The sequence below is a fragment of the Galeopterus variegatus genome, unplaced genomic scaffold (assembly GCF_000696425.1).
Source record: "Galeopterus variegatus unplaced genomic scaffold, G_variegatus-3.0.2 Scaffold135, whole genome shotgun sequence".
Taxonomy (NCBI): Eukaryota; Metazoa; Chordata; class Mammalia; order Dermoptera; family Cynocephalidae; genus Galeopterus; species Galeopterus variegatus.
In genome coordinates, this window is record NW_007726246.1 from 171,233 (window position 1) to 190,461 (window position 19,229).

At 35.1% G+C, this 19,229-nt stretch overlaps 1 protein-coding gene across 2 annotated transcripts in view; it reads left to right on the top strand.

Annotated features, from left to right (window-relative positions):
• TMEM260 (transmembrane protein 260) overlaps positions 1–19,229 on the top strand; it is a 64,423-nt gene that overhangs the window by 29,898 nt on the left and 15,296 nt on the right. For both annotated transcript variants that reach the window (XM_008589207.1, XM_008589214.1), the window contains exons 6-12: positions 2,660–2,839; positions 4,846–4,886; positions 9,875–9,958; positions 11,155–11,269; positions 12,610–12,779; positions 14,592–14,763; positions 17,517–17,665. In XM_008589207.1, coding sequence (XP_008587429.1) covers positions 2,660–2,839; positions 4,846–4,886; positions 9,875–9,958; positions 11,155–11,269; positions 12,610–12,779; positions 14,592–14,763; positions 17,517–17,665 — 911 coding nt within the window. The remainder of the gene's footprint in view (positions 1–2,659; positions 2,840–4,845; positions 4,887–9,874; positions 9,959–11,154; positions 11,270–12,609; positions 12,780–14,591; positions 14,764–17,516; positions 17,666–19,229) is intronic.

Genomic DNA, 19,229 nt, shown 5'->3' on the forward strand with positions numbered 1-19,229 from the left:
TCCCGCCGCCGCTCCGGTGCCGGTCCGGTTCCTGCTGCAGCCCTACTTTATTAGATATTTCTTTTGTATTCCATGCTTTGGGAAACATAGCTCAGCTGGTGCCTCTTCAGTTCATCGTCCCCTCTCAGAGGTTTTCCTAAAACCGACCTCAAGTCTCCTTGGTGCGCTGCTGTACTTGTTACCATGGGAACTTTCCTGCCACCAACCACGCCAGACTCCGCGGCTCTTTGCTTCGTTTATTATTTGTGAAAAAACTCTGCTACATTTGTGATTTTGTTGTTTCTTAATTATACCCAGCTATAATCAGAATTATGAAAGAAAATATACAACATTTAATAAAATTACTACATAAAAATATAGAAACAGGGAAATACTTACACCAAAGCTTTAGATAACTGTATTTACTGTACTAGAACACATTTTGCTCCTTAGCTTCTTGGCAACAAAGCAGGAAGGGTAACATGGAGGTTATAAAATCTTAATATGTGATTAAAATGGGAAACATAACAGTTGACGGGAAAGAGCAACTTTTTCTTGGTATTGAGTTGTGTGAAGTCCATCATGTAAGTCCTTATTAACGGATATTAAACAGCATAACAGGCAGTGTCTTTAATAGTTGTTTTATAGAGTATAAGGAAAGTTCTTTATATGGTCTTTTATCATGTAAACCCTTGATTTTAAAAAATGGAGATATAACATAAAAAAATATAAATCAGTGAAGATTTTTTCTATGGAGTACAAAACTGAGGAGGCCCAAATATTTTTCTTGTGAATTAATGAATACACAGATGGAGGTGGATGTCCCACTCTAATTACAGTTGTTATAGCCAGGCTTCTGACATTAGCAGACACCAGAGAGGAGCATTCTCTGGAAAGAACCCAAAAAGTAAATTATATTGCATTAGTTGACTGAAAGGAGAGCCATTTACTTGTATAAAACATGCAGGACTCAGAGTTGACAATTTAGGTGACTTGACTAAGAGTCTGTTTGCCCTTTACCAAGGTGAGCTACTGATGAATGAGGAAATTTTGGGAATTGTGACTCTTCAATGGACTTTCCATTTCCATTACTTAAATAACAAAGGCTAGAAAATAAGCCTTACTGATGAAGTGACAGGGTTGTTGGATCTCGCTGTGGGGTGATTTGAGAGCGAGTAAGAAGTTCTGAGTCAGTGGGTTTGAACCCTGGCTGCTCACTTAAATTATCTGGGAAGCTACAAAAAAGTGTGCGTGTGCGTGTGTGCATGTGTACACATGTACACACATGTACACATATATAGTAATGTAGGTATGTACATACATTAGGTATATATGTATATTTATGCTGTAACCTGAGCCCACCGCCATATAATACTGATATAATTGATTTGAGGTGAGGTCCAGAATCAGTAGTTTTTAAAAGCTTCCCAGGTGATTCTAATGTGCAGGTAGGCCTAAGAACCACTCCCCAACTCTGTAACAGCTCTCATGTAACTATCTCCTTTTTAATTTCTCACACAAAAGGAAAATTCTGCAGCAAGTGCATCTTACCATTCTAAATTCAACTTTACAATATTCAGAAACTGCCAAAATATAAACATTTATTTTCTTTAAAACCACCTTTAAGAATAGCAAAGGCATGTTGTTAGATTATTATTTCTTATATTCTTTGCATGCCATCATTTTTTATGCATCTCATTACTACCATAGGAATCTCAAATGAAATCAGTACTATAATAAAACATTTCATTTTCAATTAAGAATGTTTATTTGAAAATGCTAATATAAATTAACTGCTTATTCTACTTCTGGTGAATGTGAACCTTGGTTCTTATATTCATTCTCACATATGGATTTCTCTTTTCTGTGTAGGAAAACTTGGCGATTTTCAATTTTGATGTTTGTAAGAGATCCTTTTTCCCAGTTACTAAAGCAGCCAATATTTGAATCTTTTTGGTATTCCAGAATTCATATTCTTTTGGACTTAATCTTTATAAAACTCTGTAGATGTTGCTCTTTGTTTTAGAAATGTACAGATTAGAAATATATTCCCCCAAATAAGGTATATGAGGCAACATTGTTACATATAACAACAAATTTCCCTTAGTACTTCATTCTGTGTGTAAATTGAGGGAAAAACATTTGGATGAGCTTGGAGGTTGTATAAAAGCTAGCTTTATTTGTGTCAAACATTTCCATGAAATGTCCAAAACCCTTGAAAGAATTATATTGTCAATGTGTAATCGTTAATATATATACCTAGTGTATACCTAATGATGGTAATGAGGTGAATTGGTATTAGAATAATATTTTGGGCATATTCAAAATCAGCCAAGCAACACTCACTTCCAAGTGGGTTATCTCAGCTGTGCGCTGCTGCATGTCATGACATGGTTTTAAATGTAAAAGATGCAATAAATATGATACTCATGAGTTTTTGCTAATATTATTTGCTTCACTCAGATTTCACCTGCCATGAAAAGGAGTTCAGGCTGATGCAATTTTCTAGTAATCCACAGTAATCAAAAGGTTTAACAAAGTATTCTGTAGTGACTTAATATAAATTTAGAGATCAGCTCTGAGTAAATATATTTGATGTTTTCCTTGATGTGTTCTCAAAGTTCCAGGATGAATGGACTAAAATAAACATTGTTGTACAATGCAATGTGCTCTGATGCAGGAACTCTCCCTTGGCTCTTTGTTGAAGTTGAGTCTGTACTTCTCTGCTGGTTTGCTGCCCTATGTCTACCTGCCTATCTCATCCTACCTCAATCAAGCCCGGTGGACCTGGGGAGACCAGACAACATTGCTAGGATTTTTGACTCATTTTCTTAGGGAAGAATATGGAACCTTCAGTCTGGTAAATTTATATTTAAAGCCCTTCCAAGGAAATAAGTGGCAAAACTTCAGTGTTCTGCCTGGACCTTGACTGAAAAGAAATAGTTAATGTTTATCAATGACAGTAAATAGAATTTTCTTTTTTTTTTTCTTCAGTTTTTAATTTAGTAAAATATATGCGACATAAAGATTGCAATTTCAAGCATTTTCAAACATACAATTGCGTGGAATTCATTACATTCACAGTGCTGTGTAACCACTACCTCTATTTCCAAAACTTTTTCATCATCTCAAACATAAACTCTGTACCCATTAAACATTAACTTCTCATTATTCCTTCACGCCTGTTTCTGGCAACCTCTAATCTTCTTGTCTTTGATTTTTTTTCTTTTTAATTTATTTTTTCTTAACTGACCCATGATAATTGTGTATATTCAGTTATTTATATAGCAAACTTGTCTTTTGAAATGTGGTCTTTAATCTATGTTTGAAAAATTTATAATCACTTGACTCGTCATCATATTGTTGTATGTCCTGAATATACTTTTCAGGATGACAGGCATTAAAAGGAGTCTGCTGCCTCCAGTTGAAGTGTTTTAGTCTTGTGAGCATTGGGTATCACTATGAGCACTTGGTCTGTGAATAAAAATATTTGGAAAAGACTGAAGGAAAAAAACCTTAACATTTTAATTTACCTTGACCAAAGCATTTTTTTCTCTCTCTTTTTTTTTAACATTTAATGAACAATGAGCATGTTAGTATCTAGTTTTTAAAACTGAAGGCATATGTGTAAATGCTTCATAAAATATGAATTCACTAAATGGACACAGTGTGCTCTAAAGAAATTAAAAAGACTGTTCTTTCTCTTAGACATATTAGGGGAAAATATTAGTTATATAGTGAAGGTTATCTGAAAGATGAAAGGATAAACAGAAGCCTTTTATTTTAGTATAGACAGTTGTTATCAGGTTTTTTCTTTCATGTTTTGTACTTTTTGTGTCTTACTAAGAAAAGTCTCAGAAGAATACATAGTATGTGATGCCATTTATAAAAAATTCTAAAGCATGCAAAAACTAAACAATCTATTGTTCAAGGATACAGACAAAAGTAGTAAAACTATGTATCTGTAAAAAGTGGGAGAATAACTAACATCAAATTCAAGATAGTAGTTAGCACTGGGGGATAAGGAAGAAGAGACCAGCGAGGGCTTTGTGAGATACCTTATGATATTGATGAGGTTGTGTTTCTTAAATGAGTGGTGGATTTGTAGATTGTTAAAAAACTCTTTATCTCTTAAATATACATTATATGTACTTCATAATAAAGTAGATTAATAAAAGGATAATTATTAATTGTTATTTTGATTTAGAGAGTTTGATACTTTAAATTTATACTCTGGTTTATTTATACTGTTTATTTCATAAAAATATTGTTTGAGGGCCAATCTAGATCTGAAATTTGTATAATTCACAAGTAATTATGAAATTATAGATTAACAGATTATAATGAACTCTAGTCAAAGTGCCAAAAAGAGCTTAAAGAGAATCTATAATAGAAATGTAAAAAGGTCTATTAATTAATTAATATGTTAATTATTCCTGCTGGAACAGTTAACTGATTTTCAGACAATTATTATTTGTAAAATTCTTCCTCAAGGATATCCAAATTTAGTTTTGACTGACTTCTCTTTAAAAATTCAGTAAGGCTCTGAATAAAGACTTTGAAGAGAGATGTTTCATTGTATATTTTAAACGTGTATTTTTTTTTTTTTTTTTAAAGATGACCTGTAAGGGGATCTCAACCCTTGGCTTGGTGTTGTCAGCGCCACACTCGGCCAGTGAGCTAACCGGCCATCCCTATATGGGATCCGAACCCATGGCCTTGGTGTTATCAGCACCGCACTCTCCCGAGTGAGCCATGGGTCAGCCCTAAACGTGTATTTTTTAAATCAAGAACATTAAAATATAATAGCTTAACAAGACTTCAGTTTAATGCTTGTGCAAATAAACTTTTCTCTTTTCTGTTTAGGCCAAATCTGAAATTGGATCCAGTATGTCTAAAATATTGCTGTGAGTATGAAACTATTTTTAAATAAATTCTTTATTAGTTCTTTTAAATGATTTTAGGGATTTCTGAGTTCATCTCGTTGTGAAGAAGTGTGTCTGAGAAGTAGTGTCCACCTCTACAGTTAACAAGTATTTGTATATACTATCAAATATTCGAGTATTTCCTTCAGTAAGATGAAGCTTAAAGTGATCAATAAATACAACACTAAATGAGAACATTAGGAGATAAAACTAAAAGGTTTTAACCTTTAATTGGATCCAAAATTACCCATGTATTGTGTTGCTTTATAAATAGTTTATTCTTTGTTCTGGTTTTTATAATGTCTTTCTTTTAGAGACATTTTGTGACATTATATTTAGCACAATTTGAACAATTATTTTCTTTTTATTTTGGTTGGAGCTATGCTCTTTTAATTCTTCAGAGCTTAATATATTATCTTTTATGACTTCCTTTAGGCTGACCTTGTCATAAGCTCTTTTTTTGACTTATATATTTTTAACATCCAACCTTATTAGAGCAAGCTTAGCAAATATATTTTCTTCTTTATCATCCAGTAGTGTTCTTTGAAAAATTGGTTAATATTTGCCTTAAAACCTATATGAGATTAAGACAACTTGAAAAAAGATTTATACCAACTTGAAAATATCCATACCAATTATAATATTTTCAATATTAAGTTTTAAAGAACACAGCTTTCACTAAATCACTAAAGTGACTTCCTAACTAATTACTAATTTGGAGCTCTTGGGGCTATTTGAAAAAACTATGGGGAGAATATTTTAACCTTATATTTGAGGCAGTTCAGTTCATAGGTCCTCACAGTTTCTGTCTTGTTTACTTACTAGCTTATTTCCTTTCATCTATTTTTTCTTCCTTTTATTTTTTTTAATTGTTATTGAATCATAATTGATTATGCATATTTTGTGGGTTCAATGTTGACATATGTTGATCAAGTCAATATTACTAGTATGTATAGTATTACAAATTGTACTTATTCTTTATGCCCCTTATCCAATCTCTCCCTATCCCCCTCTCCCTACCCCCTCCCACCACTGATAACCCTAGATTTCTTCTCTCTAAAGAGTAATGGTTACTCTGTTGATTTGTTGCCTAGATGATCTGTCCAATGCTGAGAGGTGTGATCAGGTCCCCCAATATTATCATAGAACAGATGCTTCTTCTGTCACTCTGGAATGGGCTTGTGGAGAGAGACATCCTCTTCTTTTCTTTGTTCTCTGCTGGTGACTCTCCTTGTGTCAGTGCACTCCAGTGGCTGGTGGACCATCAGCGTGGTGGTTGTGGCATCTAGCCACTTTCAAAGCAGCCGTGGTTACCCTGGTGCCTGTGGTGGGCCAGCCACATGGAGGTGATGTTTTTGTCATGCTCTTTGGTGCTGGTGGTGTGCCTGGTTGGGGGGTGTCCAGTCCCTGGCTCCATGCCTTGAATCCCCTGGTGGGCCTTGAGGTGCTGGTGGTGTGCCTGGGCTGGAACTAATTTTTTGTTCTTTGCTTACTTCTAAAATGGGGGAACTCCCTGTGGGAACCAGTATTTGAGCTGTGTGGTTGAGCTAAATTACTGCTTTGCTACTGTTTCTCTATGGAAGTCTTTTTGTGTAGCTAAGGGTTTAATGGTTGACTTTATAGGTACTTCCGGCTCTCCAGAGACCCCATGCAGCTGGGTTGTGTAGAAATTCTGATCTGGGCCTGAATCTTTTCATCAAACTGCACCCCATGCAATTCTATATTCCTGACCAGTCTCCTCTGAGTGGTTCTTCACTGATTGGGGGCAGATCAGCTGTCCTCGCTGTGTCCCAGTGTTCCCCTGGTGAGCCCACCTCCCCCAAGGCCCGTGATCCAAACACTTTCCATGGGACAGACCATGGGCTGGTCCCTTGCGATGACTCATTGGCCTCTAAATAGCTCCTTTTTTTCAGTTGTTTTGGCTCCTTGCTCCTGTGTGGGTCCACAGAAACACTTAGTGGTCTTGCTGGCCTGGGGGCCACCAAGGCCCCCTTCTCCCCTGCTGCCTCCAAGCAACTCCATCTGAAGGGCACAGCTGCAGCTTCTGCCAGCTCCTGTTTCGTGTGCTCAGCAGCTCCAGCCTTAAAGCGGCAGTGGCCCGAAATGCTCTGAGCAGTTTTTTCTTTCTCTCATCGTGGGTTCTTCCACCTTCATGCACTCCATAGGTCTCTCTTCCTCTTCTCCTGAGCTCTAGCGGCCCCAGCATGGCTGTTGTTGCTTTTTTATAGTTGTAAATTGATTGATTTGTGGGAGAGAATGATGCTGGGGACCATCTATTCTGCCATCTTGACCAGAACCTTTCCTTTCTTTTTAAACTATGTTTTGTCCTACTCCAAAAAAGATATATAATCATTGTTGAAAATTTAGAAAGTAAAGGTAAGCAAAAATAAGAAAATTAAAATTACCTATAATTCCAACATACAGAGATAACTGCTATTATTAATCTGTTAATGTTTTTGTCTTTATTCTTCTGATATTTTTTTATTTTTGTTTGTTTTAAAAAATGAGATTATAATATACATACTATTTTATTGGCCTATCTTTCACTTTATACTCTATCTTGAAAATATTTTCCCACCATCAGTTATTCTTATATAACATTTTAATAGTTCTCACAATTGATTTTAAATATTGTCCAACAAACTTTTGTTGCTCCTTTTTCTTTTCTGTTGGGGAGAAGGTAGCAAGAAGCTCAGTTTCCTTTTAAAGATAAAGACAGCCTTAGCAAGGTCTCTGAGTTTTCACTTTATTCTGCTTTATTCCATGCAGAAAGACTCACTGCCTGCTCTTTTCTACCTACCTGCAGAAGTTGTTATAGCATTCAGGATTACTGGTATATTTTGCCTTAACAAATCCCACATGAACTCCATAGAAGTCTCAAGAGTAATCTTAGACCATACATCTAACTTTTATTAGTTGCACATAAAAGTCATCTATTAGGGAACTTAAAGGCCTTTTTTACATGAAAATAACCCAGAAAAAAGACTTGACAGTGACCACTCACACTCACACTATTCATTTTTTTTTTCCTTTTTGTCTTTTTTACTGACCGGTAACGGGATCGCAACCCTCGGTGTCGCGCCTGTACCGGGGACCAGCAACGGGATCGCAACCCTCAGTGTTGCGCCCGCACCGCGCTCAGCCAGTGAGCGGGAACCCGGCTCCACATGGGATCCGAACCCTCAGCGGGAGCGCCGCCGCGCTCCCAAGCGGCACACTCTCCAGTGCACCACCGGGCCGGCCCCTACACTATTCATTTGAACCAAGTCATCACGTGGAACAGAGGCATAATCCTGGCACTCTCTGAGTGAATTTCCAATCTTTAATTGTTTCGGGTGGACAGAAGTGTTCAGAAAGGCAACTCATAATTAACTTATGAGAAAATCCATCAAAATGATGGAACCTAATCATCTACCCTTTTCCAGTCAAGCAAATTAAATTCTTTCCCCTTGCATATCTCTAAATTGCAATCCTGTACAAGGAAATTATTGAATCTAACCTTAGGCAGTGACCATCTTTTAGAGCTTACCTTTAAGCAACACATCTCCAAGAATTAATTTTGCGACTGACTTCATTCCTTTTGAAGAATGGTTTGAAATGGGCCCCATGCTGGAATCAATTTTTCAAGTGTATTGGCAAATGAGTAATTCTTCTCATAATAGATGAATCTCCATTAGTAAAATACACATTGTGTGGTTTCCATAATTATGGCATCACATTTTCTCCAGTAAAATTGCCACTAGGGAGAAGAACATTCTTTGAGATGGTGTATAGAATAGTTGCTTTTTTAAAAATCAAAGATTGCTGGAGCAGTACAGGTTGAATATCCCTTATCTGAAATGCTTGGGATCAGAAGTATTTCAGGTTTGGGATTTTTTGGAGTTTAGAATATTTGCATATACACAATGAGATATCTTGGGAGTGGGACCCAAGTCTAAACATGTAATTTATTTATGTTTCATATATACCTTATACACATAGCCTGAAGGTAGTTTTATACAATATTTAGTTTTACTCATGAAATAAAGTTTGTGTACATCAACCTATCATAAAGCAAAGGTGTCACTATCACAGCCACCCATGTGGACAATATGTGGTTGTTTGGCATCACCATCTTTCCTGACTGAATTTATATGCTACTGATAAGCAATCATTTTCTTACACTTATTCACATATAAGTACTTAACAGTAAAAAATATGACATACTATTAATACTGTAGAAAAATAATGTGTCAGGTGTGGAATTTTTCACTTTTGGCATCATGTCAGGCCTCCAAAAATTTCAGATTTCAGAGCATTTTGGGTTTTGGATTTTCAGATTAGGACTGCTTGACCTGAAATTATTTTAGAATTCAGATAACATCTGATAAATGCATATTAGTTAATGGAATAATTTGATTATAGGGAAAAAAAAGAATACATTTCTCTGAGATAGCTTAAACACTTTTCTAATTAAATAATATAGAAAACAAGGAAGCCTTTTAAGGAAGAAGGTAATCTAGAAAGGAATGGTTGGAGATCACTTCTCTTGGCCTTATTCTCTTCGTGATTGGATCTCCAGAAAACTATTTGAATTAATTTTTTTTTCAATTGCTAAATCACTGGAGGCCATATCTACATTGCCAACAGAAGAAAGTTGAAAAACCCATTTCAAGTAACTTCTTATCAAACCAATCAGGCACATCCTATACAGTATACCTATATCAAAAAATGCAGAAGAATTAATCCCATCCTATCCCAAATTATATAAATTGGTAACCAAATGTTACAACTGGAAAACATCTTAGAACTGTTAACTCTTTCTGCAGTACTTTTTCTCCTGAATTTAAAAGACGACAAAATAATTTTAGAACCTGACACCCACTCTTAAAATTGATCAGTGCATAATCAAATGTATTCTACAAAGAATGTTTTATTTGGAATTAACTAAATATTTTTCCGCCAACAATAAGTTAGGTTGTTTTTTACAGTTCTCAAGTAACAAATATGAGGACTGAACTCTCATTCAACATTCAGGCCCTTGCAGTTTGGGCAAATGTATGTTTAGCAAGAAGGTAAGTAATATAATTTCTTTTCCTGTTATTTTTCCCATGTTCATGAATTGAATTAATGTTTTTAATATGTCATTGTAGAACGTTGTCAATATTATTTTTTATTCCAAATAAGTGACTCCCCTAACCACATCTATGAAGGCAAATGTGTATGGCTTTCTTGCTAGTGCATTTTTTTCTTCTGATTATAAATCAATAATTTCAAAAAATTAAGCAGTATATTACAATCTAGGCAAGCCATTTGACTTGACATGTTTTAAACTTCTGGTTTGATCCCTTACTCTGCCCATAGCCAATTATTATTGATTTGCAAAAGAAGCAAACAACTATTTAAATTCCTCTGATGGTAAAAGAATCCCTAAAAACTACAGCACTATTAACCTCCATTAATTTTTTATTAATTTACTTTCTAGTTTGTTGTATGTATTTGTATGTAAATGTATATATGTACATATTTCTATAGTTTTGTTTGCTTAACACCTAACATAATATTGTTAGCTTTTTCCCCATACCATATAAAATACCTAAATTCATTTAAATGTCTATATAATATTCCATTCTATGACCATACGAGAATTAATTTGAATGTTCTCCTATTTGAGGATCTTTAGATTGGTTTCCACTATTATAAGTAATACTGAAGCATTTTTATGGATTAATCTTTACCTGCATTTCTGATTATTGCTTAAAGATTTATGCCTTCATGTCAAATACCTGAGTCAATGACTGTGAATATTTTTAAGGCTCTTTATAGAAATATTATCAAATTAACTTTCTTCAAAGATTGTACTAGCATGCATTCTCATACTACTGCATTCTCACCAACATTGAGATCTGTCATTTTAAAATCTTTATTATTTAGAATATGAAAATGTTCTTTTATTTTGCATATGTTTGATTACTTTTTAAATTTAACAAGATTAATAGTTTGTATTTATTCTGTTAATTTTAACTTTATATCTTTTGCTACAGAGTTCCAAGTTAAGTTGTCTATAATATGTCATTCAAGTTTATTATTACATTTTGGTTATCTGTTCCAACTCAGATTTTTAAAACTGAGACCTTTCTTTGTTTGTAGTTAAAACTGTAAATTTTTATAGTTCCAAATATTTCTTCTATAGTTTAAAGCTATGTAATATTATTATTGATGTTCATGCATATAAATAATTTTGGACATATTTTTATTATTTTTTTTGTAGAGACAAACAGAATCCATCATTAGTATGGCTTTTCACTGCAATGTTTTGCATTTATTCATTGTTCTTTGCTTGGAGGGCAAATTTAGATATTTCCAAACCACTTTTCATGGGTGTGGTAAGTTTTACTCAGATATATCCTTTGACCAGAAAGTTCATAAAATTGTACAAATTTTTCTTTCGTGAATCTTGTAGAAGAGCAAATTATTTCAGGAATAGTTAAAATTGTATATACATTTTTATAAATCAAAAGTTAAATTATTGAGCCTTTAAGGGTAAGTCCTCTTTTTAGAAAAAAAAATGCAATGAGTAGTTAACAGAGTAGTTAAATAGAAAAATAAATGTAAGGTAGAGTTAAGTTAGTCATTGTGTGTGTGTGTTTGTGTGTGTGTGTATTTGTTTGCAAATATGGGTAAAACTGCATTTCTCCTGGAATTTTTTTTAAAATAGCAAAGGAAATATGGGCTGTAAATGGGGGCTCTTACCAACACATTCTCTTCCTTCTCACCTCACCATTCCCAGGCCTGTGCAAAAGAGCAACCATGTTTCTGTTTTTTCTAGTAGCCGTCTCTGAGATTAGGGTATTTCTTCTTATAATAGAAACTCTGTAAATGTAGATAGCTCTTTTTTGATAGCTGAAACCAACTGGTCTTTGTGTGTTTATTCAAGAAGCATAATAAATAATACCCTATCTGATCACCAGAGTTCTGAGTCAACTGAGAAACAAGATAAACGGGTAAGGCAGGGGTTGGGGGAGGGGCAGTGAGGGGATGTCACCTTTATTACTGATAATGCTGAGTTTGGAGAATGTGACTTATGTATGTGGGCAAGGGGGCTTCCTCATAGTGCATCCCAGAATGTTCAGATGCACTCACTACTCACAGGCAGTGCTGCACAGAGCAGGCCTCCCCATCCCACTAGTTCCATAGCAACAGACTCTGCCGCTGGAACAAGTGCTTCCTGTGGGTAGCTCATTTCCAAGAGAAAGCCCGAGCAAAAGGGAGGACTATGTGGGCGCAGTCCCAGCTCCCAAGTCCCCAATCAGATCAGTCCCTACAATCCTACAGGAAGAAAGAAAGAAGTGAGAGGTAGAGAAGGCTAGGAGTGTTATACTGATGGATCTTCTCCACATGGAAGGAAATATCAGGAGTAAAGCAAAAGCATTTATCTACCTCCTCCACCCTACGTATTGCTGGAGTTCAAGATGAAGGTTGGAGTATTTAAATGACTATGTGGATACAAAAAGGGAGATGCACATGTCAAACTGGAATGGAGGAATGTTTGAAAATTGAAACATAAAGTGACCTGGGGTTGGACTGGAGAAGTCAGTTAATAAGACCTGAATGATGGCAGGAATAAGCAACTAGGTGTATGCAAGATATTTTTAAAATATGTAAGTACCTGATTGATTGCATAAACTCGTCAGTTGGATGTACTGTTTGCATATCACTTTCACAGGTAGAACGATTCTGGATGCAGAGCAATGCAGTGGTGGCTGTCCTCGCTGGTATTGGTTTGGCTGCACTTGTGTCTGAGAGTAACCGAATGCTAAACAGCAATGGGCTTCAGTGTCTGGAATGGCTTTCAGCAAGCCTTTTTGTAGTTTACCAGATATATTCTAATTACAGGTAACCCATGATTATTTTTATGAAAAGTAGCACTCAAGCCAGAGACATTCAGATATTTAGATTGTAGGATTTTATTTCATTTTTAATTTCCACTGGTTTTCAAGACTCAGAGTGAGACAGCTTTGGTTGAATGCAATAATTCTTAAACGTTTGGGGTTGTTGAAATTCCTGAACCAGAATCTCAGCACGGGTAATGTGTGGTTTCAGGCCTTTGCAAACAAGGGTTCAGATGGTGCAGGTAGACTATTTGTATATTTTCCTATAAAGAACCCTAGAGATACTTTGTAGAATCTGGAGTACATGTGAAATTCCATGATCTAAAACAGCACTTAGAGTGTAAAGAAATTTGGAGGGTTTTTTTGTTTTTTTTGTTTTTTGTTTTTTTTGGTGGCTGGCCTGTAAGGGGATCCGAACCCTTGGTCTTGGTGTTATAATGCCAAGTCTTAGATGATAGATCATTTATTCCTAGCAGTATCAAGTACACGTTATAGAAGTGGAGGAGGGAATCCCCTGGAGTTTTGTTAAAGTGAAATTTGACTGGTATTATTTTAAAAGATTAAATTTCCTCTTTCAACTTAATTTTAAAAGCCAGTGTTCTGTGTAATATTGGAGTAGAGCCTGTTAGGAAGGCTTCATCACCAGGAGGCCTTGAGGGATGGGGTTGCACATCCCAAATACAACCCCAGTGCCAGCTTTAGAAGGGTTCGCCAAGTGCACAGTGTGTTTCCCAACCTCTTTTTATCCCAGTCTTTTGGCTTGGGTCATTAGGGCAGTTCAGGTTCAACACCAGGGATGCTTGCACAGGCCAGGTGGTTTTATCTTGTTTTGATTTTTTTGTTTACCCCAGGGAAATGCTATTTGATAGCAATTTTGCTGGATGTCAAAATGTGAGTCGTCACCCTGCAAAGTAGGGAATAAAAGTAGGAAACAGTAATGTTGCATTGATTAAGAAGGCAGGGATAATATTCTGTTCCTAGAAGTGTTTATTTGCTCTGTGATACTGACCCAGTAATTCAACTTTAGGTGTGCTTCTCAGATCCATCAAATGTAATGGACCTGAAAATAACAGGAGGGACATTGCTTGTCCCAGTTTTTGATGCTTTTATTCTCTTGTCTTTTTCCTTCTTCATGGAAAGCTCTCAGAACTCATGCCAGTTTTTCTTCGAAGTTAGAAAGTCCACTTCATTCTTGAAAAGAGCTGCACTGCTGTTGTTGGCAATAGAAAATAATGCCTGGAGAGAAGTAAACAACTTAAACTATTCCTTTCCTTCCTTCTCATTGGTTTCATTCCCTACTGATTTCTCAGCCTCCAAGAAGCCAGTGGTTCAGGGAAGTGGTAGAAAGGATCAACCTCTGTATGCAAGAGAGTCATACAAATGACATACAAATTTATATCACACTTTTGGCAGATTTCCTTTTGCATTTCTGAAAGTTCCTTTGAGTAAATGGAATTAACATGAAATTACCTTAAATTCCAAGTGGAATCAGAAACCTTACTTTTTAAAAATAAAGTCGAATTGCTTTGAGGGAATAAAAAGACTTATTCTTGATTCCCTCTTTATGGAAATGATTGGAAATTCCAGAAGTAAAGCAGTAGACTGATTTTTTTAATTACATAATTAGCTCCTCCTTTATTGGATGATAAAAAAAATTTCAAATATATGGTTTCTCTTAGAGGGTATAAATTAGAATACTTTGAAGCACTAAATATTGATTGTATGGTGGGAAAGGAATGGCATAGAAAATAAGCCCAGTCTTATTAAAACTGTAACAAAGTGTTGCTATTTTAATTTTTTTGATCCCTTTATTTAGCATTTGTGACCAAAGGACCAACTATGTGATTGATAAGTTTGCAAAGAACCTTCTAGCCTCTATGCCTCATGATGCAATTATCTTACTCAGAGGAGATTTGCCAGGAAATTCTCTCCGTTACATGCATTACTGTGAGGGGTTGAGGCCAGATATTTCATTAGTGGATCAGGAAGTAAGTATCTGAAAAATATACTTAGAATATAGCAGTCATTTAAACATATGTTTTTGAAAAAAACTACTTTTTTTTAAAACAATGAACAGGTACAGTTTTTATGATCACTCTTTGGTAGAATATATATCATATTCTTTTGTTTATTAATAGATATCACATTATTTTGTTTATTAAATTGCTTCTTTCTCATTTAAACTGAATGTTTTAAGAATTAATGTGTTTCATGTCAGATTCAGATAATATTCTAGGTCTCTAGTTCACATGACAAACCATGAAAATGCTTATTGTATTGTAAATTTATTTTTAAATTGTTTTCTTACATTCAACCACCTTAACCATTTAAATTAACACTGCCCACTAGTCCAGGGATTAAAATAAATTAAGTTGAATATAAAATAAATCATACCATGAGTAAGTAAACATGTCACTCAAAACAAATTATTAACCACGATTCTGCCAGAATTATTGTATACACTTTGTTGATCCTCTGTCAAAAATATGTTAGGAGAGGACTTGTGAAAATTTTGAGGGCTACTGAAGCAATTTTCTGGAATTAAAGAACTATGTTTAAATTATGATTTGTTATTGAAACTGTAAATACTTAAAAATGAAGAAATCATCTCTCGTGTTTTTAGAGCAATCATCAGGAAAACAAAAATTCTTATTCTTGAAAGAATAGTTTGATTAATTCAACTAAGCAAATTATTAGGCACAATACTTAAATTTTGTTGAATTAATGAATAATAAATTTTGGGAGAAAACTGAATAAACAAATTTGCAAATATATAGAAATTTGCAAATTACACATATTTTTATAAGCAGCTTGCATTTATATCATGTACACAGATTGATTAATTTGATCTTCAGTCTAGTTTTTGACAAAAGCTAGGTTGTTTGTTAATAACATGTTTCCACACTATGATTTTAAATACTGTTTAGGATGTCAGCTACTATAGTTGAAAAGCATGGATTTCAAAGTGAATTTGACCTAAGTTCAAGTCCTTGTTCTGTCACTTCCTGTATGTGTGACATGATGCTAATGATTTTTCCTCTCACAACTCTGTTTCCTCATTCATAAAATGGAGATCACCGTCATATAAGTTACGATGCTTTTGAATGCAAGAAACAGAATTTCTGACTAAGAGTAGCTTGAACTGTTGAGTTTTTATCCCACATGACAAATAGTCTGGAAATAGGAAATTTTAGGATTGATAATACAAGCAGTTCAATGATGTTCAATGTTCTGGGGCAGTTTTTGTGCAATTCTCTTGACTTTTTCTTTATAGTCACAAGATGAATGCCCAGTTCCAAACATCATGTCCTAAAACAAAGTAAGGTGCTTCTTCTAGGGCATCCCTCCCTCTCTTTCTCTATTTCTTAGGAGTAATACATGCCCTAGAATCCCCCAGCAGACCTCTACTCAGGCCCCACTGACCAATACTGGCTCACATGCTCACTCTTAAACTGCTCACTAGCAAAGGCAAGTGACTCGACCTGAGCACATTGCTGCCCCGAGCTACCTGATCAAAATTAGGATTAGTGAAAAAGAAGAATGGATTAGCTGTTGAGTGGGCAATGAATAGTATCTGATACAATTATTCTGTCATAGTAAGGTTATGAAAATTAAATGAGGAACATTAAGATTATAGCACACAGTGAGTATTTAACCAATGTCCCCCAAGAACTAAAACTATTGGGTAATAAAATCTAATTCAATAAGTATTTTTTGAGTATTTACAAATGTACATACACTTAGATTAAAATTCATTTGTCATTTGCTAGTTAGATGACTTATATAAGGTAAGTAAAACATAAGCACTGTTGCTCAAATGATGACATGCAAACTTTAGTAACAAACTTTGAAAGAGTAAATAGGAGTCTTTTCTTTAAAAAGAGGGAACCTGTACATATGAAAATATAGAATTAAATATACATTGAGTATAGAATTAAGAAAAATGTTTTTTTCTAATAATTATTTAAATCAAAAGAACATGTAAGGATATGTAATTAATTAGGGGCTACTAGTAAATTCAGATAACTTTAGCCAGAGTTTTTAGCTTTGAGGCCTATATTATGATTGAGCTTCTCAAAGACAGGGATTATATCTTATTCATTATAGGAGAGCAATACTTGTTTTTTAAAAAATGAATGAAAAAATGGAGTAATGATACATTTCTATATTTTGTCTCGGTTGTCTACTCTGACCATCAAAAAAAATTCAGCTTCAGCAAACGTAATTTGAGAACTGTTCTATGCCAGGCATGTGCTAGGTGCAGAGGCACAAAGATGAAAAGATACAGTCCCTTCCCTCTAGGAGCTCACAGTCTAGTGAGGAATAGGCCTAGAGCTATAATAGAGGTGGGTACGAAGTGCTATAGCAGCATGTCATTCTGGCTGTGGAGACTGGGGAGGGCCTCGTAGGGAAGAGATACTTACTCTGGTTCTGAAAGTTGAGTGTACATCCTCTGAGTGTAAGAATGGGGCTCGATCAGTCAAATGCATGGAGGTAAAATGAAACTGGGTATTAATGCTGCTGTTGATAGTCATGTCTTAAGACATAAAATCCAAGGTTTAAGTCATTAAAAGTATAGTCAAGTGCCACATACCTCAGTTGTGTTCATATGTAGTCTTCAATTATGTATGTATTTAATGAGTACATTCACATTTTAGAACTTTTTCATTGTACTTGATAAACTTGATTCTTTTAAAGAAATATATTAGAAGTATGACATCATATATGATTTTTCTGGCAGATGATGACTTATGAGTGGTATTTACGCAAGATGGCAAAGCATTTGCCAGGTGTCAACTTTCCTGGGAACCGGTGGAATCCTGTGGAAGTAATATTACCTAGTGGAGTGGTCACATTTAATCTTTATCATTTTCTTGAAATAAATAAACAGTAAGCATTCTTTTCATTTAATAGCTTTTCTAAAATCTTAAGCTTTTCTAAAATTGTTTTTGTAGCAGCAGTGCCTCATCCAAAAGACTAATTTTCTACACCTCTTTCCCTGCTACCAGTGAGATTATCTTTGTAATTAAATTGAATATCTGTGCATAAATGAGGCCAGGCAGAAATAAATGTTATTGTTCTGGATAAAGGAAAAATAAAGACAGATTAGCAAGAATAGCAAATAAGATCTTAGCACAATTCAGAGAAAATGGAGATGTGCCTGCCTACTTGAAATCATTGCAGGTGGATCGCAAGCAATTATAGTTTCTCCCTGATCAACACCATGGCCTCCTTTTAAGTGTAAAGAAGATATTTTCAGGAATAATCACTGTATAAAAATAACTTAAGGATTTTTTTGTAAAGGACGAGACATTTTTATAAATAAGAAAAACAACTACAGTTTATGCTAAGACAAAATATGAGAATTGTGAATTCTGTACTTGAGAACATAAAATCATTTGTAGTTAAGGTCAAGAATAAATAACTCCTTCAATGGTATAGTGTTGAGCATTTCTCCTGTCCATGAAATGCTTGGGATTGTCCAGCGCTTGAAGAAGAAAAACTCATTTCATGGTTTCTTTTTTCTAATAAAAAGAACTTCAGAAAGTCTACGTAAATTTCAAAGTTAAATTATCCCTTGCTAAAATCATAATAATGTATTTTTGGTGTTCAGAGCCTAAAGTTTACGGTGGTTCATAGACTACTATAAAGGTAATGGGTATAAATTTACTGTGAGAGTAATATTTAATTATTCAATTCTGGAATAAAATAAGAACCATTAACATCTCTAAATTGGCATTTTTGTGATTTTTTTTTTTTTTTTTGTCTTTTGTCTTTTTTCCGTGTCCGGCAACGGATCGCAACCCTCAGTGTTGCCCCCGTACCGGACCGGGGACCGGCGACGGGATCGCAAGCCTCGGCGTTGCTCCCGCGCCTCGCTCAGCCAGTGAGCGGGAGCCGGTCAGTACGTGGGATCCGAACCCTCGGACGGGAGCGCTGCCGCGCTTCCCAAGCGGCGCACTATCCAGTGCGCCACCGGGCCGGCCCAATTTGTGATTTTTTTTTTTAATTTAACCCCACATTTACTGAATGTCTACTGTGTTATATAGCTTGTATTAGGCCCTAGCAATGAAAAGATGGATGAGACTCACTTCCAAATTCTAGTAGACTACACAGTCTAGTTTTATATATACATAAATGTGAATACAACTAGCCATGATATGATAGGTTCTATATAGCAATGCTTATAAAGTGTCAGACAGTAAATGCTCTGTATGTGTTTACTGAATGGATGATTTCACAGGCAATATAAGCCAAGTGTTCTGGGATGAACAAGCCATTAATTCTGCCTGGGGTCATTCATTCAGCATTTCTTTAAGAAATATTGGGTGTCTAAAATGTTCAGAAAAAAATATTATGGAAATACCATATGCTCCTTGGGGAAACTCTGAACAATACAGAAAAGTATAATCAGTTTCATCCGTCCTTCGAGGACAACCACTGTTAACATTTT